Source organism: Canis lupus, chromosome 3 (assembly GCF_048164855.1).
Source record: "Canis lupus baileyi chromosome 3, mCanLup2.hap1, whole genome shotgun sequence".
Classification (NCBI taxonomy): Eukaryota; Metazoa; Chordata; class Mammalia; order Carnivora; family Canidae; genus Canis; species Canis lupus.
The window spans coordinates 48,904,162-48,927,479 of record NC_132840.1 but is presented as its reverse complement, the minus strand read 5'-3'; the positions used below and the strand labels follow the sequence as shown (position 1 = coordinate 48,927,479).

At 45.6% G+C, this 23,318-nt stretch overlaps 1 protein-coding gene and 1 long non-coding RNA gene across 7 annotated transcripts in view; one reads left to right on the top strand and one right to left on the bottom strand.

Annotated features, from left to right (window-relative positions):
* LOC140630548 (uncharacterized) overlaps positions 1-22,328 on the top strand; it is a 56,994-nt gene extending 34,666 nt beyond the window's left edge. Inside the window, exons 2-3 of the long non-coding RNA XR_012028280.1 lie at positions 21,295-21,486; positions 21,938-22,328. This is a non-coding gene — a long non-coding RNA (uncharacterized lncRNA). The remainder of the gene's footprint in view (positions 1-21,294; positions 21,487-21,937) is intronic.
* Positions 1-23,318, bottom strand: part of SPECC1 (sperm antigen with calponin homology and coiled-coil domains 1) — a 280,020-nt gene that overhangs the window by 190,329 nt on the left and 66,373 nt on the right. For 5 of the 6 annotated variants that reach the window (XM_072820972.1, XM_072820971.1, XM_072820970.1 and 2 more), the window contains 2 exons: positions 10,295-10,465; positions 943-1,078 (listed from right to left, as the gene is read on the bottom strand). In XM_072820972.1, the coding sequence (XP_072677073.1) occupies positions 943-1,078; positions 10,295-10,441 (283 nt within the window). In that variant the 5' untranslated portion in view covers positions 10,442-10,465. Of the gene's footprint in view, positions 1-942; positions 1,079-10,294; positions 10,466-12,453; positions 12,474-23,318 lie in introns of those variants that run through there. The other variant, XM_072820969.1, reaches the window with a different exon arrangement.

Sequence of the window (23,318 nt, the reverse complement as noted above, 5' to 3'; positions counted from 1 at the left end):
ACAGTTCGACATCCATTACAAATTAATAATGACATACTTCAGCTATTTTCCTGTCTTAGTTTATCAATACACAGATATCTGCATTAAAACAGTTGGACCATGGAAATCTTAGCTCTCTTATGTACGTCTACCTAAAGAAAATTAAATACATTCCTGATGTTTTATGCTTCCCAGGCTCTGAACTCAAATATGATGATTAAAAAACCTTTTTCTGATTCTCAGAAAACCAGCAAAACTGAGGAAGTTTGTGGGTTCCAGAGGCCACTGCCACCTAAGTCACTCAGAGGGTCTTCCCCGTCCCAGAGGATCCAGGAAGGATGTTGCACACCCACATCTGCGAAAGACCTATGGGATCATTCACTCCTCTAATGTACCCCACACCAACACAACCCCAGAATGTACACCACCTTGCCAGGACCGCCAAAGGATTTCACACATATGGTGACAGATGGACACCTGGATGGACAGAGGGAGCCTCAGTACTCTCATTACCTTTTGTCTCTCCTCCGGCTCCTCACTAGATGTAAACTCCCTATGGGCAGGGACATTGTTGCCTAAACCCCATCCTGGCCCGGAATGAGAGCCAATAACACACAATCTGATGAGGGGAGGGATGTAGGAGTCATTGAGAGTTTTTCATAACGCCAAGATGAATGGTCTGCTTAGGTCCTTCCTTCCTGAATCCCCCCTTTTTGGGTCCCTCCTGCCTGGGTCCCTCTTTCCTGAGTTCCTCGTTCCTGGGTCCGTCCTGCCTGAGTCCCCCCTGCCTGGATCCCGTGTTCCTGGGTCCCCCCTCCTGGGTCCCCCCTGCCTGGGTCCCTCTCGCCTGGGTCCCCCTTGCCTTAGTCCCCCCTGCCTGGATCCCTTGTTCCTGGGTCCTCCCTGCCTGGGTCCCTCTTTCGTGAGTCCCTCCTGCCTGGGGCCCTCTGACCTCCTTCCTACCTGGGTTGCTCCTCAGGCGGTTCTCAGCAAGCTCGGAGATGGCTCCAGCTGTGGAAGTCTTTTTCAGTCGAACTACCCCCGAAGTGGCGGTACTTCCTGGTTTGTTGAGCATGTCCTCGCTACTGGCCCTCTTGAGCTAAGAGACAGAGGGAGGATGAAAGCATACACTGTCAGTAAGGCATGCTATACACCAAGAAAGCCCTGAGCGGTACCACCTGCCCGGTGGTTAAGATGCACTAAAGGCACCCTGAGGAGCACGATCGTGTGCAGTGGAAAAATGCAAAGCTACGTAAACCTGTGCTTATCATTTACAGGTCAGAGTATGATCTTCCATTACCGTTGCAAAATATATTATAAGATTATGGATGTCTATTACCCATCATGTCACACTTCAAATAATGTGTTGTTGTTGTTGTTTTTAAAACTGTTTTTCTGTTTGTTTGTTTGTTTGAAAGATGGGAGCCGATGAAGAAAGAACTGAGGCACATAAAAGGCAAGATAGGGTAATGCACGAAAAATTCAAGGACAACAAAAAATAGCTTAAAAATACATATCTCAGTCACAGAGATGTATGTATGTGTATATACGTACAAATATGTATATATACATGCACATATATATAGAGGAAGTAGAAGGATGAGATAGAAACGATCCGAATCTTCACCACCTGCTCCACACCAGGCACTCTGCCTATGACCTCACACAGACAACATGTTCAAAGGGAAGAGAGGAACTTTCTGGAGGCCAGAAGAGCACTGCTAACGGAAGACAGAAAGCAGAACCTTTCTGCTCCTTTTCTGCTTTCTTCCCTGTCATGGAACCAGCATAAAACATTTATTAAGAGGAACTGAAGTCTAAGGGGGAGGAGCCCCTAAAGGAGCTCACAGGTCGGCCCAGGTAAATTACATTCAGGGTTAATGAGAAACACCGCAAATAAATTTTCTCCACCATTCTAAGTCTTCTTGAAAGAATATCTCTGAAGAGGAATAGAATTAGAAGGCCGGAGCCAGGCAGATGCCCGGAGCCATCCCCAATCTACATGACATCTGGAAAAAGTAGTATGAAAAAGCCCTCAAGTCAATGGAGATGTGGAGCAAGCAGCCCCACCCCCACCCCCACACACACACTGGCTGGGACCCCAACGGCTCTACTCCCTCCTGCTCCACTGGCCTTGGGATCATTTACTGAAGGTTAGGTGTTTAAATATTTGTGCGTGCACACACACAAACATTTCCACTTTTGCATTGTTTAGATTTCAGGGTATTACTACACACACTGCAAAATGGCTTGAAAGAGAAAAAAAAAAAAAACAAGCAAACCAAGTGTTGGTGAGGTTCTGAAGCAACTAGAACTCTCATGCTCTGCTGGTGGGAGAGTGTGGACTGGTAAGCCGCTTTTTAAAACTGGCAGGATCTACTAAAGCAGAATATTTGCTTTATGATTCAGTCATCCCACTCCTAAGTCTATATCCAAATGAGTACATAGGTTCATCAAAGGAACATTCACAGTGGCTTTATTTACAGTAGCCCAAAAGTAGAACCATCCAAATGGTTGTCAACAGAAGGGGCAAATTATTTTTTTAAAAAGATTTTATTTATTCATGAGAGACACACAGAGAGGCAGAGACATAGGCAGAGGGAGAAGCAGGATCCCCACAGGGAGCCTAATGCGGGACTCAATCCCAGGACTCTGGGATCACACCCTGAGCCAAAGGCAGACACTCAACCATTGAGCCCCCCAGGCATCCCATGAAGGGGCAAGTATACAACGGTAAGTACACAGTAGAAAAAAAAAAGAATTACTGCTACACTAATAAATGCATGGATCCCACACACATGTTACGTGAAAGAAACCAGACACAAAAGAGTATATACTTCCTGACTTCATTTATACGAAGTTAAGAATTGGTAAAACCAAATAATGGTGACAGAAGTTAAAATAGTGGTTACTTCTGGGGGAGTTACTAACTGGGAAAGAAGTCTCTGAGGGCGTGGAACAAGATCCTGAGATCTTGACCAGATCTGAGATCCTGACCTGAGCTGAAAACAAGAGTCAGCCGCTCAACTGAATGAGCTATCCAGGTGCCCCCAGAATGTTCTATACCTTGACTTGGTGGTGGTTATACAAACATATGTAAAAATTCAATAAGCTGTATAGCTAAGACCAAGATTAATAACATACTTTGTTATAAGTGTGTTTGGCTTCCACAAAAAAAAAAAAAAAAAAAAGGAAAATGAGGGGCGGGTTATAGTTTGGGCGAGGCCCTGGTTCCACCCGTGCAAATGCTAGTCTACTTTGTTCCTTTTCTCTCCACTGTTCTTTTAGAAAAATTTTTATTGTGGTAAAATATAACATAAAATTTGCCATTGGAAGTGTACAGTTCGATGGCATTAAATACGTTCAAACTGTTGTGCAGCCATCATCACCATCCACGTCCATCATCCTGAAGTGAGACTCTACTCATGAAACAGTAATTCTCCATAGCCTACTTTCTAAAAGAGGGAGGGTGGCAAAAGTCTTACTATTAGTCCAGAAATTCTGATCAATGTTTTTAAACAATTTGTTCATTTAAAAAACAAATAGCTGGGGATCCCTGGGTGGCGCAGAGGTTTGGCGCCTGCCTTTGGCCCAGGGCGCGATCCCGGAGACCCGGAATCGAATCCCACATCGGGCTCCCAGTGCATGGAGCCTGCTTCTCCCTCTGCCTATGTCTCTGCCTCTCTCTCTCTCTGTCTCTCTGTGACTATCATAAATAAATAAAAATTTAAAAAAATTTTTTAAAAATAATAAAAAATAAAAAACAAATAGCTAATATTGAAAGGATGATTTGCATGCACTTCCAGTTACTAGAAGTAAGCAGAATCGTATTTTCTGACCAGTAGCACAGACCCCTAGTTTAACAACAGGACTAAACATGCCACTTGGGTTGTGGAAGAAGTCACTTGATTCCTCTTCCTATGGGGACTCCATCACTGTTTCTCTACTTTCTGTCTCAGAATAACAAGGGTCCCTGCACCCAATTTCTCCAGCCTCTCAAATTATCTGTCAGGTCACCAGTGAAATATGTATTTAGTGTTAAATGGCGATAGTTCATGATGTCAGCAACTTTTTCTCAATAGAAAAAAAAATTATTATTTGCTCTGCCTGGAAGCATGCCCAGATGCCTTCCTGGGTCCTCAAAGAAAATCCATTCTGATTTTAGATTTTGAAAATTCCCTGGACAACACCTCGAATGAAAAAGGGAAATTGTTGCAGTTAATGGAAATTTCTAGCATTTGCAGTGGGTTCTGCTGTCCTCTGTCTGATTTTTGGACAGTACTAAAATCAGTAAGTCTGATGCAAAGTGTAGAATAATCAAATTCCACAGCAGAAGGCTCTTCCCACCCTTTCTTTTTTTTTTTTTTTTAAGATTTTATTTATTTATTCATAGACACACAGAGAGAGGCAGAGGGAGAGGGAGAAGCAGGCTCCATGCAGGGAGCCCGATGTGGGACTCGATCCCAGGTCTCCAGGATCACACCCCAGGCTGCAGGTGGCACCAAACCGCTGCACCACCGGGGCTGCCCTCTTCCCACCCTTTCAACCCCCCTACCCTCCCCTAACTGAAACTGCCTCCTTCGATCCCATCACAGCCTCCACCCACCTTCAGGCTCAGCCCCCCGGGTGTGGCACCCTGGCGTAGAATTTGCCACCCATTCATTCAGAGCTCTGTCCTTGGGGCCCCTGGGTGGCTAAGTCAGTTAAGCATCTGCCTTCAACTCAGGTCAAGATCCCATGTCCCCAAATGGAACCCCACATTGGGCTCCCTGCACTGTGAGTGGTCTGCTTCTCTCTGCCCCTCACCCAGTTTGTGTGCTCACTCTCTCGCTCTCTCTCTCAAATAAACAAGTAAAATCTTAAAAAAAAAAAAAAAAAAAAAAAAAAAGAGCTCCGATCTTGGTGAGATGACAGGCGGAGTTCAGAAAGGACAGGAGTAAGCAATCAGTGGGAGACTTACCCCTTGGTGGTCCCACTCTGTGTTATAAATAGATCCGATCCTGCCCTGAAGAGGACACTTCAGATGTGGTACAGGCCAGCAGCAGGCTATCTCCTTCCCACACAGTGTGGGGAATTTGGGTGGCAGCAAGGCTTTTACAGGGGAGCACTTTCCACAAGGCATCCCATCTGAGAAAGATTTATTGCTGGGAAAGCTCCCCCAGGAGGCAGCATACAAGAAGAAAAACTGGTCCTTCCTGTCCTCTGAAGCAGATCTCTTCCTCTGTCACTCTTTTTTGGCTGTAGCATCAGCTATGGGAAGCCACTAGTCTTAATAATTCTTGTTCTATCTCTATTCATGGCTGCACTCTGGGCTTTGTTTCCTGGTCCCTGAATGCAGTTTCGGCACCGCTTGAGATCTTTGGTTTGTTACAGAGAGGATCACTAGGCAGGTATGCACTTCAGGTGCTACATTGATATGTGTAATAGGTATTTACAATAATGCTTTCACTGATATTTAAGCTGCTGAGCACCTGCACATGGAAGCGTACAGAAGCAAAAAGTTTAAATGGCTTACAGATTAATGTAACTAAGAAATTCCTCTCGATTCCACAAAGATGGGGGCAGGGAGTAGAATCTAAAGCTCTAAAATCATTACATGTAATCTAATCCCATCTTCAAAGGTAGAAATGTGTTATGGCTGGAGCAGTGGCTCTCAAACTTGGGGTGTGCATGAGAATCCTTGGAGGGCTTGTTAAAATGCAGACTTCTGCCTATACCCCAGCTTCCAATCTGCCCAACACCATCCTCAAGTTGCCAATTCCCAAGGTCTGGAGTGAGGCCCCGAGAATCTGCATTTCTGACAAGTTGCCCGTTAGTGTTGATGCTGCTTATCTGGGAACCACACTCTGTGAACCAATGGTTTAGCACAGCACCATTGATGGAAATATAACACCAGCCATGTAAGCCTAGTGGCCACATTAAAAAAGCAAAATGAAAGGTAAAATAAATTAACCTTAAGAATATATTTTCTTGGGATCCCTGGGTGGCGCAGCGGTTTGGCGCCTGCCTTTGGCCCAGGGCGCGATCCTGGAGACCCGGGATCGAATCCCACGTCGGGCTCCCGGTGCATGGAGCCTGCTTCTCCTTCTGCCTATGTCTCTGCCTCTCTCTCTCTCTCTGTGTGACTATCATAAATAAATAAAAATTTAAAAAAAAAAAAAAAAGAAGGAAAAAAAAAAAAAGAATATATTTTCTTAACCCAACACAAAATATTATCAGTTAATGTAAAATATATTAATAAGGCATTTTACTTTTTTTTTTTTTTTTTACTGACTCTTCACAATCTGGTATGTATTTCACCCTTACAGCACATTTAATCATTTAATTTTGACATTTCGAGGGACACCTGGGTGGCTCAGTGGTTGAGCATCTGCCTTTGGCTCAGGTCGTAATCCTGGAGTCCTGGGATCGAGTCCTGCATTGGGCTCCCTGCATGGAGCCTACTTCTCCTCTGCCTATGTCTCTGCCTCTCTCTCTGTGTCTCTCATGAATAAATAAATAAAATCTTAAAAAAAAATTTTTTTTTGACATTTTGAGGGCTCAACTGCTGCACGTGGCTAGTGGCCATCATAGCGGGCAGCACAGGGGTGCAGCACTCCTAGAGAATGATTATGTAAGATTGCTGAAGGAGAACAAGCGTCAGCAGGTGAGGAACAGAGGGTCAGAGGCAAGCAGAGATGAGCAACAGAGGAACAGAGACTGGTGTGTTCCAGTCTAGACTCAGAGAAGTTGTGGCCTTTCTGAGCTCCAAGCCTGCACCTTTTTCTACTCCAAATGACATAGAAACCTCAGATCTGCTCAATCCATTGCTTTTCTGCTGAAGCTAGCTCCAGCCAATGCTTTGCCATATGCAGCAAAGGGGGTCCTGACTAATAGACTTGGGCATTATTATTAACGGCTGGAATGAAATGGCCTGTCCGCCTCGGAGCACCCCAGAGCTTGAGCAGCATGGGGAAGACCTACAGTAACGCTCTTTGGGCCATCTGGGCTCCTGGTCCCTCATCCTGTTCTTACTCTGCTCCTGCGGCTGGGGCCAGTATTTGAAGTAGGGCATTTCATTCAACTTTGCGAGATTTGTTTCAGTTTTCCTATTTGTGACTAATTCAAATATATCTATCCATCCCATATGTATCCATTCACTATAACACAAATATAGTAAGATGGCAACTGTAGCATCCAGGTGGTTGGTATATGGATGTCACTGTCATTTAACTTCTCTGGGTGCTTGCCATTTCCATAGTAAACTACTGAGGGAAATGAATTCTTTACCCAATACTAGATGTGGAAAGGGGAAAATGGAAAAAGCATAGGAATGTGACAAGAGCTAGGGAAGCACAGGCTTGGTATGGCTCATTCTGCTACCCTGACCCTCAAATGCTTCCCCTTTATAGAGTAAGACCTGGGGACCCTAAGAATCAGAAATGACAATATGGATTTTTGCATTTCCCCTGACATTTTCCCCGTGGAAGAGGTTTCCAAAAAAATTGACCTATCCCTCCCTGGCATAACGGGCCAAAACTTCATTGTCCTTAGGAAACCTTGCTGGACTTCAGACATTTTTTTATTAAACATTACTTTAAAAAACATTTTGAGAGCCCCTTGGCGGCTCAGTGGTTGAGCGTCTGCCTTCAGCTGAGGGCATGATCCCAGGGTCCTGGAATTGAGTCCTGCATCAGGCTCCCAGTAGGGAGCCTGCTTCTCCCTCTGCCTGTGTCTCTGCCTCTCTCTCTGTGACTCTCATGAATAAATAAATAAAATCTTTAAAAGAAGAAGAAGAAGAGGAGGAGGAGGAGAAGAAGAAGAAAAGAAGAAGAAGAAGAAGAAGAAGAAGAAGACGACGGCAGAGGCGTAAGGGTGGGAAGGAGGAACGCTCCAGGCAGAAGAGCAGCAAACAGGCTGCTTCAGGAGTGCGACTAGCTCACAGAGGGACAGTGTCCCTGGGCATCAGAAGACCGTGTGGTCAGAGCCCAGGGAGCAGGGCAGAGGAGAGGGCAATGACATCTGAGAGGGAATAGGATCTCCAGGGCATCACTGGCTATATCAAGGACTTTGCTTTTCACTCTGAGTCAAATGGGGAACCTTGAGCGACGTTTAAATGGAGAAATGATGACATATGTGTTGAAAGGACCACTCCGGCTTCTGCTGAGACCAGAATGTAGGGTGCAAAGACAAAAGGACAGAGATCATTGAGGAAGGCCATGCAAGGAAGGTGGTGGCATGAGCCAGGTGGTCCCAAGGGAGGCGGTGGGAGCCAGCTGAAGTTGACATCGATTCTGAAGGTAGAAGTGATAGCATTTTGCTGATGGCCTATGGCATATGAGAAAAGCAGGGCCCAGGATGGTGGCTCTGGCCTGAGTCACTGAGAGCATGAAGTTGCTCAAGGGGGAAGATTCATGAGGAGCAGGAAGACTGATGGGGGCAGGTGAGGCAGTGGGGAAAGAATCTGATTTGGACAGGTTGCATTCTAGGCGCCTTTTATTTTTAGTTTTAAAAAAGATTTATTTATTTTAGAGAGAGAAAGAAAGAGTGCACGTGCAAGCAGGGAAAGAGGGAGAGGGAGAGAGAATCTCAAGCAGACTTTGTGCTGAGTGCGGAGCCTGATGCAGGGTTCAATCCCACCACCCTGAGATTACAACCTGAGCTGAAACCAAGACGCTTAATCGACTGAGCCACCAGGCGCCCCTCTAGGCACCTGTTAGACAGCTAAGAGGCGATGTCACAATATCAGCTGGAGTGCTCCTGCATGGAGATGTCAATTTGTATGCCATCCACATGTAGAGTTAACCCTAGAAAAGCACAAGGGTCAGGGGTGCCAACATCCATGCAGTCAAAAATCCATGTCTATCTTCTGACTCCCCCAAAACTTGATTCACAGCCTACTATTGATCAGAAGCCTTACCAATAAAATAGTTCAGCAACACATATTTTGTATGTGATATGTATTATATACTGTATTCTTACAGTGAAGTAAGCTAGAGAGAAGAAAATGTTAAAATCATAAGAGAAAATACATTTGTAGTACTGTTCTATAAAAATATCTACATTGGTCTCCCCGCAGGGAGCCTGCTTCTCCCTCTGCCTATGTCTCTGTCTCTCTCTGTCTCTTATGAATAAATAAAATCTTTTAAAAAATCTGCACATAAGTGGACTTGTGTATGTCAAACCCACATTCAAGCATCAACTGTAGTATCTAAATTCACGAGAACAGATGCTAACACCTAGAACAGCTGTTCTTGACAGGGACAGTGCAGACACTCACTCAGGGAGCATGCTGGAATTTATGGGGGCATTTTTACTCATCATACTGATTGGAGGCACTACTTATTTTTAATGGGTGGGAGGACAGGGAACCCAGTTGTCCTGCAACGCATGTGGCAATCCTGCACACAACAGTGTCCCATATCCCACAGAATTTTCACACATTCTGCAGACATTCTCAAGGGTGGAGCGCCTTTTTATCATTATCTGAGCCTCAAGCATCCCTTCATTTTATATATGAAAACAACATACTTCTTGCACAGCTGCCCCATCCAGGGTGCTCTAAGGAGTGGCTTTGGTCTCTCAGCAGTCACGCCCAAGCAGACACAGATGGAAATACATATTATTTAATTATACACAAATTAAATATTTTTAATTTCCTTTTCTTTTCCTTTTATAGTCAGGATGTTATATTGGTTTCTCAAGAGTATGTGTGTAGGGAGGTTATACTATCTCTGAATCTCATCTCAGGATAGTAAGGGAAGCATTGGGGGTGACACAGCAGCTAGAAAAGAGGAGACCCCCAAACTGCATGCTGGGCCCACTTGATATTAGAAGCCCAGAGGTTGAGGAGCAGCCATCAGTGGGGACTGGGAGGTGCCTCCTGGGAGGGAGGAGACAACTGAGAGGAGGTATTCCCAGACGGAGGGCATAATCAACCATGTTTACGCTGCTGATGGGAAGTTAAGACAAGAAAGAACTGACAACTCCATGAGCAGGACTGAGAAGATCATTGGTGATCTCAACCCCGCCCCCCCCAATCTCTTGGGGTTCTGTGGGCAAAGTTCTAACTGGAGAGTCCACAGAATCCAGGGCAGGGGAATCTGAGTTTCTGTTAAACATTTTGCACATGTCCCTCCTCAATCCCAGAGCACCCCTGCTACACCCTCTTTGCTCTGTTCCTTTGGGTCAGGATGGGCTGGTTCTCCTGGGACCCTCCTTGGATCCTTCCTGGCCTTGAGAGGCCATGAGGCTTGCTTACTGCCCTCTTCAATCCTCGCACCCAGGGCTCCCCAGGGGCACTCAGCAGCCCAGGACTGGGCGTTTTCATCCGTACCTTGCTGAGCCGGGACTCAAATGCCAGTGAGGTGGAAGATTTAGAACTCTTCATGCCTGAAGAGGCTGCAGGGAGGGGCCGCGCCCGGTCTGGCCCATGGCTGCCCGCTTTGATGACTGGACTCCAGGGCTTGGCTGCGCTCCTCATGTTTGTCCTAGTGCGTCCGTCTCTCTGCACAAGATTGAAAAGAGAAGCATGAGTGTCCACAGCTCGAACATGCTGAGCACCATCACAGAGCTTTCCTCCATCTCCTCATTCCCACCGTTATAACAGAGAAGGAGGGCTTCTCTTTGGGTTGCACGGTGAGCATTCTAACTAACCCCTTTGCTTGAAGTCTACTTTGTACAGCTTCACATTGGCTTTTTTTCCCTAAGATTTTAAAAATTCGTTTATTCATGAGAGATACAGGGACATAAGCAGAGGGAGAAGCAGACTCCCCATGGGGAGCCTGATGCAGGACTCAATCCTGTATCAGGATCATGTCCTGAGCCAAAGGCAGACGCTCAACCACTGAGCCACCCAGGTGCCCCCTTTACATTGGCTTTTTCCAAATCAGTGAAACCATATGTAAGATAGTACGGATGTTCTACATTACTTTTCAGCAAAATGTCAAGCTCCTTGGCGGTGAGGTTATCACTATACTAGCATATGGTATGGTACATACACCATCATTAGGCTATACTATTATTCTATATGCCCATATGCCATATGCATATCCCTTTAAAACAGGGCAGCCTGAGTCAAGACATTCTGTGTCCGTAAGTCTTGCAGTTTCCAGGTTGACAACAGCACGACCTATCTAATTTTCAAATGGATCTAAATGAATTATTTGAAACTTGGATTTCCCAGAAGCACAGCATTTTCCTTCTTTCGGGCAAAAATGGGTGTCACTTAAAAATTAATGGAGCATGTTTTAATTGGTCAGACCTGACATTGTGAGGCAGAGCTACCCCCTCACTGAACTGGTTTATGAAAGAAATCGGTGCTAAGTAGCAGGCAGTAGTTCAAGGGCCTGCAGGCAGAGGTGTGGAAGGCAGCCTGAGTCCTGCCATCGGCAGTCAGGGTTCTCCTGCCTGAGTGAGGTGGGGCCTGCCGCCTCCGGACCCTTCAACCCTTCAACCCCTCGGAGCCAGTTAATTCTCTCAATAACGCAACAGCAAAGGAGTAAGTGCTCTCTGGGGGCTCATTCAGCTCTAGCTCTGCCCCTGCCTTTGTGTATTCTCATGGCCAAGGGTGTGATGCAGAATACCAAAACCACAGGTAGTGCCTCATCCTTTCTTTTTTTGATTTTTATTTATTTATTTTTGTGCCGCATCCTTTCAAAGGCACAAACCAGAAAAATGCACTTTAAAAAACATCTGTAGGTGACAGACAGCTATTTCTAGTAGTCACTGCTGGTAGAACCTGGAGGTCTAATTAACTATCCCCAAGGGAGGGGTCATAGCTGGTGCCAAGCGGCTCTGGGCAACCCCCTCTTCTGAGCGTCCCCGTATCCCAGTAGACCCCCCATTAGCCACCATTCAGAAAAACAATAGGCTCCCTCCCCAGCCTGGCTCAGGCAGTGATCTCTTCCAGTTCTTGTCTCCTTCTCCTGGCTGACACCATTTTGACTGACATGCCTCTTGGCCAGGGCCAGCCAGCTCCTATTCCTAAAGTGATTAGCTGGCGGTGGCACGTGTCCCAGAATCTACCTGGAACTGCTTCTGCACCACTATACCCGAGGCTGTGCGAACGTGGCTACAGGTGAAGAGATATGTATTTAAAGACTTTGTCATCTGTTTTCTATAGTGCTTCTGAGAAAACTTATCCACGACTTCATTTATGTGATTAGTTCTGAACCTTATTAGCCTCAGCTTCATTCCAAATATGACGATTCTTTTTTAAAATTCCATATTACTTCTTGTGTATTTTACTGATGTTTAGCACCAATTATTTTTCTTTCTTGACCCATGATTTTTAATGCTGGTTTCCACGGCAACAGTGAGAGCATTCCTAGGTCGACAACTACACAGCAACTAATTTTATTGGGACTCCCAACATAAATGAATTGACAGAGCCTGAGTAATTCTTTTTTTTTTTTTAATTTTTATTTATTTGAGACACAGAAATAAAGAGAGAGAGAGCAAGAGTGGGGAGGAGAGGGAGAAGCAGGCTCTCACCTGAGCAGGGAGCTCGACATGGGGCTTCATCCCGGGACCCCAGGATCACGACCTGAGCGGAAGGCAGACACTTAGCCAACTGAACCACCCAGGCGCCCCAAACTGAATAATTCTTGAAGAGAATGACTGATTACTTTTATCAGTTACTACAGAACCAACCTGCAACATGTCAGGTTGTCTTATGAAGATGGCTCAAATAAAATATTTATTTAATCAAGGCATCCTTTTACATATGATTACCACTACTTCAAAATGACTATTACAGGGCTTACTTTATGAAAACGTAAGATGATTCTGCCAAAGACCAAGGTGATTCTTGGTCAAAACTCAAGATCTAAACTCCTCTCTGAATCTCTGGTGACAAATCTGGCCATCTTCTGGGTGGTACACATGGAAAATGTTCAGCCATTTTTCTTTTCTTTCTTTCTTTTTTAAGATTTATTTAGTTATTCATGAGAGACACACAGAGAGGGGCAGAGATATAAGTAGAGGGAGAAGCATGCTTCCTGCGGGGAGCAGGATGGGGGACTCCATCCTAGGACCCCAGGATCAAGCCCTGAGAGAAAGGAAGACACTCAACTGCTGAGCCATCCAGGCATCTCCAGCCATTTTTCAAAAACTGATGAGTTACTTGTTCTGAGGCAAAATTCTCAGGGTTACCTTACTTATATCATTCCTCCTTTCTCTATTTCTCCTAGAACCTTCTGAACCCAATCAAATTATTTCCAAATGGATGTAGCCATGCGCTTGTGTCATCTGGACCTCTCCTGTTCACCATGCTATCCTTTCTTCGTTCCTTTCACTCTCTTTTCTCATTCTTTTTCCCAGACTAAGGCTTCTATTTTGGAACCACATACCAGCCAGATTCTTCCCTTCAAATTCCACCTTCTTTCCAGATTTAAAATATGCAGAAATGAGATAATTAATGTCCTACTCCTGTGAACCACGGAAAGAACCCTATATAGCATACAGGATGGGATACCTGAGCTATATCAGGCTCTGCAGTGTCACTGCTACTTCCCAGGGATGGATAAGAGGATGAGAGCTAGTGTGTGAGGAAAACACTCTGGTCAGACCCAACACTAGCCTGGCGCCCTGCTCCCCCTTCTCATGGCTTAGGACATTACTAAACTTTGCCCAGCCCTCACCTCCAGCCTGCACCAGTGTCTTCCCAGAGTTCTCCACATCTTCCGGAGACTGCCTCTTTTTCCTTGCTCTGTGTATACCCAGCTCTAGGCTCTCCTGGGACAGGAGAGATTTATGGTCAGAGCTGTCCACTGGCAGTGCCTGGCCGGCCTTGGCTCTGCTCTCTGCCCACTTCTAGGAAGGCCTCCTGTGGGAAGGGGAGCAGGTGCCCATAGGTCCCATTCCTGGATTTCTGCATATTTTTTTGTGCACTCCACTTTTGATGCAGGGAACCAGTTAGTTATAGAAACGGTGCAGTGTGTGAGAGCAACTACTCTATGCCACTCTGAGCCTGGCAAGACACTGCAAAGTACTCTTCATAGATGTCTCTGTAAATCCTCACCCTAACCCTAGGAAGTAAGTATCACCCCCACTTTACAGATGGGGAAACTTCTTTGGCTCAGGAGGATTAAGAGACTTGCCCAAATCACACAGTTTATTACGGAGCCAGGATTCAAGCCCAGCTGTCATTGGCCGTTAAACACCGGGTATGGCTATGGCCTCTGTGGCTGATCTTTGCTCCATGGGAAAGCAGGAATGCTTTTGGATCCAACGTCCCTGCTCTAAACCCAGCATCACCATTTGCTGTGTGAACTCGGGATGCTTTTCCAACACCACACGATTCTCAACATCTTCACCAAATAAAGTGGAGTTATTAGTGCAGATGGAAAGAAAACATGGATACCGAGGGCCAGGCACACAAAAGACACTCAGCAAATATTAGCTGCCTTCCCCACAAACACTATTAATCGTGTTCAGCGGAGGGCTGCTCTGCTTTATTATCTCAACAGTACACAGCAATGGATCCATTAAATCAATTTCAGCGGCAGAAGCCAAACATACTGGATTTAAGGAAAGTGCTCATCCTGTATACAGAACAGCCTATTTTCTTGTGGAAACATGAAAGAGGGAAAGTAGAGAAGAAAATAAATACTGAGAGCAGACACATTCCCATCCTGAGAATTGGCCCCAAACTTAATATAGCCTAGCTACTGAGAAAACAGGTGTGACTACTGGGTGAATAATAATTTCCTTACGGATGTAAGTTAGTAACAGAAAATAAATAGGTGGGTTCTGACCAAGGACAAGAATCTTTTTTTTTTTTAAGTTTCTATTGTTAATTCCCTGATTTCTGCAAATCCTCCTAAACCATCTCAAAGGATCAAGCTGATGAAAGAATTACAGTTAAATCTAGGAACCCACTCCCGCAAGGGTGGGAAGAGGGTCTTCCCAGGGCTGTTTCCTTTACATTTTTCAATTATTTTATTTTCTTACAGAGCTTCTTTCCTTTCCAGAAGAGACTAGACTTATATTTAAACTGCAACTCATAAATCATTTGGCATAAAGTAGAAAAGAAAAAAGAGAGGGAGAGGAGGAAGATATAACAAGTATTTTAGGAATACGATTAGGTGTCTGGTCCCAGGGGAAAGTCAGAGCGCATGCAAATGTCTCCCACTCTCTCAACATGTGTTACTCTGCTACTTAATCGCTGCCCTCAGAACCTGTTTTGGAAGGGTTGTTTCGGGGCCTCAGATTTATGACCTTTTTAAGGCAAGAGAACAGAAGGGCGACGGGTAACCATTCTGGACGATCACGAAATAATGAGTGTCTGGGAGTGGGAGAGGCATTGAGGTCTTGATTACAAGTACAATAAGCACCAGGAAGCGGAAAGCTGAAACATTCAAGTCTGAGAACTAACAAAATATGAATGTTCACATAGCTCAATCACCAGGGGACTCAGCAGGAAACAGAACATAAGTGAACAACATGCTGAAAATATCTAACTCGAGCTTTTTAGAACATGTGCTGAGTTTGCTCTTGACCTCAACAGTAGGTCGTAAACTGGAGTGGATGCTCTTGCCACCGGGGGTATCTGGCAGTGTACGGAGATATTTTTGGTTGTCACAACTTGGGACGTGCTATCAGCTAGACCTGGAGATGCTGCTGGACATCCTGCAATCCAAAGGGCGGCCCCGGCAACAAAGAGGTGTCCGACCTAAAATGTCAGTAGTTGAGGTTGAGAAACTCAGTTCTAGGGGAAGAACAAGACTCCCTGAACACTAGTTCTTTGATGGGCACCCGGTTCGTTTCCCATCTAATATCAAAATGTTAATGCTGAGAATGTTTTAGGAGCAGCAGTGGGAATCCCAGATTTCTGCTGGAGGCCACAGGAAATCCTTCAAAGTTTATTATTTCCTGTGGTCCTGAGAAGTTATCCCATTAGCCTAAGATTCCTTCCTAGTAAATAAGGAAAAGAATAGATCCCCATGTGGTATCAGAAGAAAAATGGCAAACTGAAATTTATGTCAGTAGCAGAAGACATTTAAAGAAAATGAGAGCCAAGAAGTGATAAAACAAAATCTAAATGGAAAAGAACATTTGTACGTCATTAACCATACTGTCTCAAATGTGAAAAAAAGAAAAAAAACAATCCACTTCAGAAATTGAATAAGAACTTGCAGAAACTATGAAATGCTGCCACAAGGCAGAGATCCATAGCAAATAGGATATAATCTGGGATAAGTCAGGTCACTGAATATGAAATGCAGACCCTAGAAAGAGGTTATAATCTGGAAGCTATTTTGAGACCAATGAAGGCTCAGAATCACTGCCCGGGGCCATCCTGCTGTCTCCAAAGCTGAACCAAGAAGCCAACATCCCAAGGAGTGGATAGCCACTAATCAGTAGTTATTTCCTTACCTATAATGTGGTTTCACATCAAAGAATTAAATGTGAGGGCATCCCAGGTGGCTCAGCGGTTTAGTGCCGCTTTCGGCCCAGGGCATGATCCTGGAGACCCAGGATCAAGTCCCAAGTTGGGTTCCCAGAATGGAGCCTGCTTCTCCCCTATGTCTGTGCTTCTCTGTCTCTGTGTGTCTCTCATGAATAAATAAAATCTTTAAAAAAAAAAAAAAGAATTAAAAGTGAATGAGCCAAGGCAGGAGAGAAGGAAATGGATATAAAATACTTCAAGAGCTCTTTCTATAGAAATAGTTTAAAAAGAGCTATTGAAGGGTGACTAAGAATAAAAACTATAATGCAGTGCCAGGACCATTCAGTAGGGAAGGGCAGCCTTTTCAACAAATGGTGGTGGAAAAACTGGATAGCCACATTCAAAAGAACGAATGTGGATCCTTATCTTGTACTATAAACAAAAGTTAACTCAAAGTGGATCAAAGACCTAAATGCAAGCATTAAAATTGAAAAATGCTTAGAAGAAAACATAGGGGAAAAGCTTTGTGGCATTGGATTTGACATTGGATTCTTTGATATGACATCTGAAGCACAGTCAACAAGAGAAAAATAGATAAACTGGACTACATCAAAATTAAAAACTTTCGTGCACCAAAGGGCACAATCAACAGAGCAAAAAGGCAATTCATGGAATGGGAGAAGGTACTTGCAAACCATTTTTCTGGTAAGAGGTCTGCTGTGGCCTGAACAGTGTCCCCTACGTCCCCCATATCCATATGTTGAACCCCTGGCCCCCAATGTTATCATATTTGGAGATGGGGCCTTTAAGAGATAAATTAAAATTAAATGAGGTCATAAGTATGGGAGCCGAATTTGATAGGATTGGGGGCCTTCTTTTAATAGGAACTGAACGGGGCAGCCTGGGTGGCTCAGCGGTTTAGCGCCACCTTCGGCCCAGGGTGTGGTCCTGAGACCAGGGATCGAGTCCTGTGTTGGGCTCCCTGCGTGGAGCCTGCTTCTCCCTCTGCCTGTGTCTCTGCCTATCTCTCTCGGTGTCTCTCATGAATAAATAAATAAAATCTCAAAAAAAAAAAAAAAAGAACTGAAGGGAGGTCTTATGAGGACATAGTGAGGTGGTAGTCCATGAGCCAGGAAAAGAGTCCTCAGAAAGAACTAAATCAGCCAGCACCCTGATCTTCAACTTCCCAGACTCCAGAACTGTGAGAAATTTATGTCTGTTGTTTAAGCCACTTAGTCTGTAGTACTTTGGTAGGACAGCCTGAGCAGATGAAGAAAGGGTTAATATTCAGACTATATAAAGAACTCGTGCAACTCAACAAAAGCAAACATGATTTAAAATGGACGAAGAACTTGAATAGATGTTTCTTCAAAGATATACTATACACACGGCCAATAGGTACATGAAAAGCTGCTCAACATCACTAATCATTAGGGAAATGCAATTTAAAACCACCAGGAGATACCACATCCAACCCATCAGGATGGCTACTATAAACAACAACGACAAACACAAAACACCAAGTGTTGCTGAGGATGTGGAGAAACTGGAACTGTTGTGTATTACTGCTAGGGATGTAAAATGGTGCACCTACTATGGAAAATAGAATGGCAGTTCCTCGAAAAATGAAAAATAGAATTAGCATATGATCTGGTAAGCCCACTTCTGGGTATATTCCCGAATAGCTGAAAGCAGAGTCTCAAAAATATACCTGACATCCATGTTCATAGCAGCATTATTCACAATAGCCAAAAGATGGAAGTAATCCAAATATCTATTGATGGATGAATGGATAAACAAAATGTGGTATATGCATCCAGTGGAATATGAGTCAGCCTTAAAAAGGAAGTTTGATACGTGCCACAACACGGATGAACTTTGAGGACATTATGCCAAGTGAAATAAACCAATCAGAACAAAACAAATACCATACATATGGTTCCACTTATATAGTCAAGTTCATAGAGGCAGGAAGTGAAATGGTGGCTGCCAAAGGCTGAGGGGAGGGTGGCATGGGGGTTCCTGTTTAATAGGTATAGAATCCAGTTTTGTAAGGTGAATACAGGTCTGTGGTTGAATGGTGCACAACAATACGTATGAAAGTACTTAATGCCACAGAACTGCACACTCAAAAATGATTATGATGGTAAATTTTATATTATGGGTATTTTAACGCAATTCTTTAAAACGTGGTAAGTGAACCAAAACCAGCAGTATAGGAGGGAACTGGAGACTTTCAAATCTATTTAGGTGGAAGTGTCTTGAGCCACATTATTTATTTGGTCCCAGTTCCGGGCCCTGCCTGCTAGGCAGAGCTCAGAAAGGAACCATATACAAGGGTGTGGGCAGGATACGGAGACCAAAAAGGGAACGTGAAGAACCCTCCAGCTAGGATTGTTATCACCCCAAGGCTGCAGGGCTCAGGGTAGGAAGCAGTTGGAACCCAGAGAGACTAAAAGACAGAAGCTGTGGCCTTCGGTAATGAAATGCAACCCACTCACGGAGACTCATTTAGGAGGGAGGTCGGGGGAAAAATGCCTCAAATTCATCTTCCCACTTTCTCCAATCTGCTGCTCACTGCTCTCACTGGAAGAGAGAGAGGAGACGTGGGGGGCAAAGAGAGGAAGCGCAGGACACTGGCCCTGCTCCCTTGGCCGGGCCAACTTCAATGCCACCTTCTTAAGCAAACTCATGTATTTCCCCTCTAGAAACTTCTCTCAGTGCAGGGGGCCTCACAAGGGCTCTCAGACTTGCCTGCCGACTTATCTGCTGGGCAGCTGCGAAGCCTTCCCAGGGGCCAGCCTCCGGGCATTTGCCTGAGTGTGGCCGACCCTAGCCTGGTGCACAACACAGACTCTGAATAGCCAGCTGTCCCTCGTGACTTCCCCATTTCTATTATTTGTTCTCCCAGACTCGAACCCTCAGTGGCATCCTGGGCTCCTCCCTGGGGCTCCCATTTGTCTAGCCTGCAGCTGCCCAGGCTGGGGGATGGGACTCATGCAAGGTGTCCTAAGAGAGCCCTGCCTTTCTCTGCAGCAGGGACCTGAGTAGCAGCTCTCACGCTTGCCCCGGGGGGTAGGAGGTGGGGAGTTCCTCCTGAAACTCATCCTTCCCCCAGATTCCTGACAGATTTCTCAAAGTTCAGCTGGGATCATCACTTCCTGCTCAAAATCCTTCGTCTTAACTTATTTTTAAGCTAACATTTATCAACACGGACTATGTGCCTGGCACGACGTTCAGCGATTGCCAGAGATTAGTCTCTCTAATGCTCCTGACTGCCCCATGAGTCAGCCATTGTCACCCACACTGTATAGTAGGTGACAAGAGAGGCTGAGAAGTATCCACAAACTTCCCCAATGCAGGCCTGGGTATACCACTGCAGGCCAGGCACCCAGGCCTGGGCTCACTGCTCCTCCTTGCCCCAGATTCAGGGACCACCCAGCTGGGCTTGGCCACATCCCACTCACCACTTTCCCTTCTCCACTTGGCCAGCAGGCTCCCCCAGTTCTCATCTTGGGGCATTCATCTGGAGATCTCTCTCTATGAATGTTCTATCCCCTTTCTAACTCCTGCCTCTAAAACTCCAGAAAACTCTGCTGTTCTTTTCTAGCACTTTCATACCCTGTCTGTGGCCTGCTCCCATCTGAGCTGTCCTGGTCTCTCACCTGGAGGCTGCAACAGCACCCTCTACCCAGTCCCCTGGCCACTGGGCCCGGTCCATCTCAATCATGAAGCTCTGCTCTGCTCTGTCCCACGGGTAGCTTCCAGCTCCTTGAACATGACCAGCTAGTTCCCACCAAAGAGCTTTGCACTCTATTTCCTCTATCTGGACTGTTTCCCCAGCCCTTCACATAGTGGGGTACCTTCCCCCCAGTTCATCTCAGCTCAAGAGCACTCCCTCTTAGTAGGTGTTTTTTTTTTCTATTCTCTTGAGCAGCTCTCCCACTCCATGCCACAATCCTGTTCATATCTTCAGAGCCTTCATCACCAAGTTAAGACTATCATAGTCATTGATTATCTGCCTCCCTCTACCACCATGGAAGCGCCGTGACAGCAGGGCCTTACCATCCTTGTTTCTCATTGTGTTCATGGCATTTACACTAGGGCGGGGGGGGGGGGGGGCATATAGTAGGTGCTCAACAAATACTTGCTAATGGATATTTAGCTTCTGCCTTTCATTGAAGAAACGTGTGCTAGTATCTCCCTGCCCCTCCCTCATTAGGCAGCATGTGGCCCTGCAAATGGGGTGTCATTCATTGAGTACATGCTGAATTAATGGGCAAATACAATACAGAATTATAAAGCAATGACTATCTTTTTCCTTATACATGAGTCTTTTATTTGTCTTTAAACAAGTGGGAAACAAATCTAGTCCCAAAATTGCTTTCAGGTTGAGAACCCCATTGACACAGATACGGTGCCTCCTAGCATTATTACCTTGAAAATAATATTCACACTGATGCATAAGCATTAGCATTATAAAAATTCATCTCAATCACTTATAACATGCTTGAGAAATAGTTCCTAAAGTTATTCAATACTAAATCTTAAAATCACATACTGCTTCATCTCGTTTCCTGGACTTATTCCTGAAGGGTGGCGTTTTAAATTTTTGGTATATGTCCTAGTTTCACAGTAATAGTAAATAATATTTTCCATTTTTATGGTTTAGGATTTCAGAGGTCTTAACTGAAACATAAAAATAAATGAAATTATGTTAGATGCTTAATGGTAGCTGATGGTAACCACAGATTTAGGGACCCAGTAATTTAAAGGATCAAGTCTAAGTATCTTGTCTTTTATCCAACTTTTTTTGTGTCTTTGTTCCCAAGTGGGGCCCCTAGAGCAGGTGGGACAAGGGGCAGAACCCAGTGATGTCAGTGGCACAGCTTCCAAGGCAACAGGCAGGCCAGTTCTGACTCATTCTGTTCTACTTCCTCTAGGAACAATGCAAGGACGGCAGGGCACAGCGCTCCACCCGCCCGCAGAACCCCTGTGCCCTCACCAACATGCCTCAGTCCTCCTAAACTACCAAGACCCAGGAGGGAGGGCACAAAGCCTCCCCCCAGCACTGCTGAGCATAAGTGCAAAATAGGGAACTTCTGTGACAACAGCCTCCATCCACAGGTAGAAAGGTAGGTCCTCTCGCCACATCTGCTGCCCCCTCTTTGCTCACTATACTTTAGCCACACTGGCCTTCTGCCAAAGAGAAACATAAGCCAGGAAGAAGCCGGCACCAGCTCTACAAAGTCCGGAGAGGCCTCCTTTATGTGCCACTATGTATATTACAAATGAGAGTCGACAAGAGAAACGACAGAGGGTCATCTTACTGGTCCTCCTGCTAAGAAAGCGGTTTACCAACTCAGGAGTTGTGGTAGAAGAATCCCACCCACACTCCACTTCTGATTCAGAGGGGAGAGCACTGGCGGGAGCTCTTCCACAGTGTCACAGTCCACCATGGCGGTGGCAAGCTCTCCAGCCAGCGGGGTCCATGGGTTACAATGCAATGGGACTTCCTCAAAGGGCTTGTTTCCCCTTCAGTGCTTTTTTTTTTTTTTTAAGATTTTATTTATTTATTCATGACAGAGAGAGAGAGAGAGGCAGAGACACAGGCAGAGGGAGAAGCAGGCTACATGCTGGGAGCTTGACGTGGGACTCAATCCCGGATCTCTAGGATCACACCCTGGGTCGAAGACGGTGCTAAACTGCTGGGCCACCCAGGCTGCCCCCCTTCAGTGCTTTAATCATGACTACTGAATTTCTCTTCCCCCTGGAAGGTGTGTGTTCACCTCTGGTCATTTCTCGTCACTCATTTTGCATCTCCCGTCAGAGACAGAGTGTCCTCAGGAGACCAAGGGAAGGGTTCACCTGACAAGGGCCCAAGATTGGGAGGGGACAGACAACCAATTTAAAAACCAAAGTAAGTTCTGAGCTTAGCAAAATAAAGACTATCTATATAGGGTAAAAATTAAGACTGGATCTGATTTCTGTCTTGCTCCTTGCTCAACGATGGTGGTCTTCTCTGATACCGTACCTTCAGTCTCATGATTGCTGACAGTCTCACAAAGGGCACCCATCAGGGAGAAGTGGATCTTCTATGATGATGACATTGTCCTGGAAAGGTAGCCCTGAGTCATGAGAGCTTGCAGAGTTCAGAAGAGCAGGGCCTCAACTGGATCCCAACCACGCAGGGTGCTGTGGCCCAGCAGGTGTGGCATGTCAGGAGGCTGGTGAGGGAGGGCCCCTGGCAGTCTGTCTGAGGAGCTGAAGGGCCTCTGGGGATGAGGGAGACAGGCAGGAACTGGGCCATCAAAACAACACTGAAATTCTGAGGTCTCCCACTATAGAGTCTTTGGGGACATACTGAATACTTGGCTGTCTGGCACCTCTCAGTGACAAAAAAAACAAACAAACCAAAACTATGGTGGTGGCAGGGACCAATGGTAGCGGAGAGGTAGCAGTGTGGCCCTAGGAGCCATGGAGAGGTGTCTACAGGATGGCAGGCAGCGAGGCCTTGGGTGCAGCAGCCATCCCAGAAAGCACCCTGGCCTGTGGCAGGGGTGCAGTGGGGTGGGGAGAAGGCAGAGGGTTGGCAGGAGCTGTGCCTGTTAGCAGTCTGTGTTCACTTAGGGGATCATCAAAAAGAAATGAGGGAAAGATAGAACTTTCTGGAGCTTGTACAGGTTCCGTGGGGACAGGGAGCTAACTCTCACCTGCACCATCACCCGGGTTGCCCCCCGACTCATGTCCACCCTGGTGGACACCCCCTCTGAGTGATGGGCAAAGTCTGTTCCTTCGCACAGGCTGTGAGAGTCTGTCATTCCGCTGGATTTCCCTATTGTTACTGGATTAAGTTAAATCACCCAATGCAGCTGATTTCTTGTTTTCGCATTCCTGAAATATTCTTTTCTAACTCACAGGCTTCAGCTATGTTCCTGTAATGCCAGCTGGCTAATGAAAGCCACTG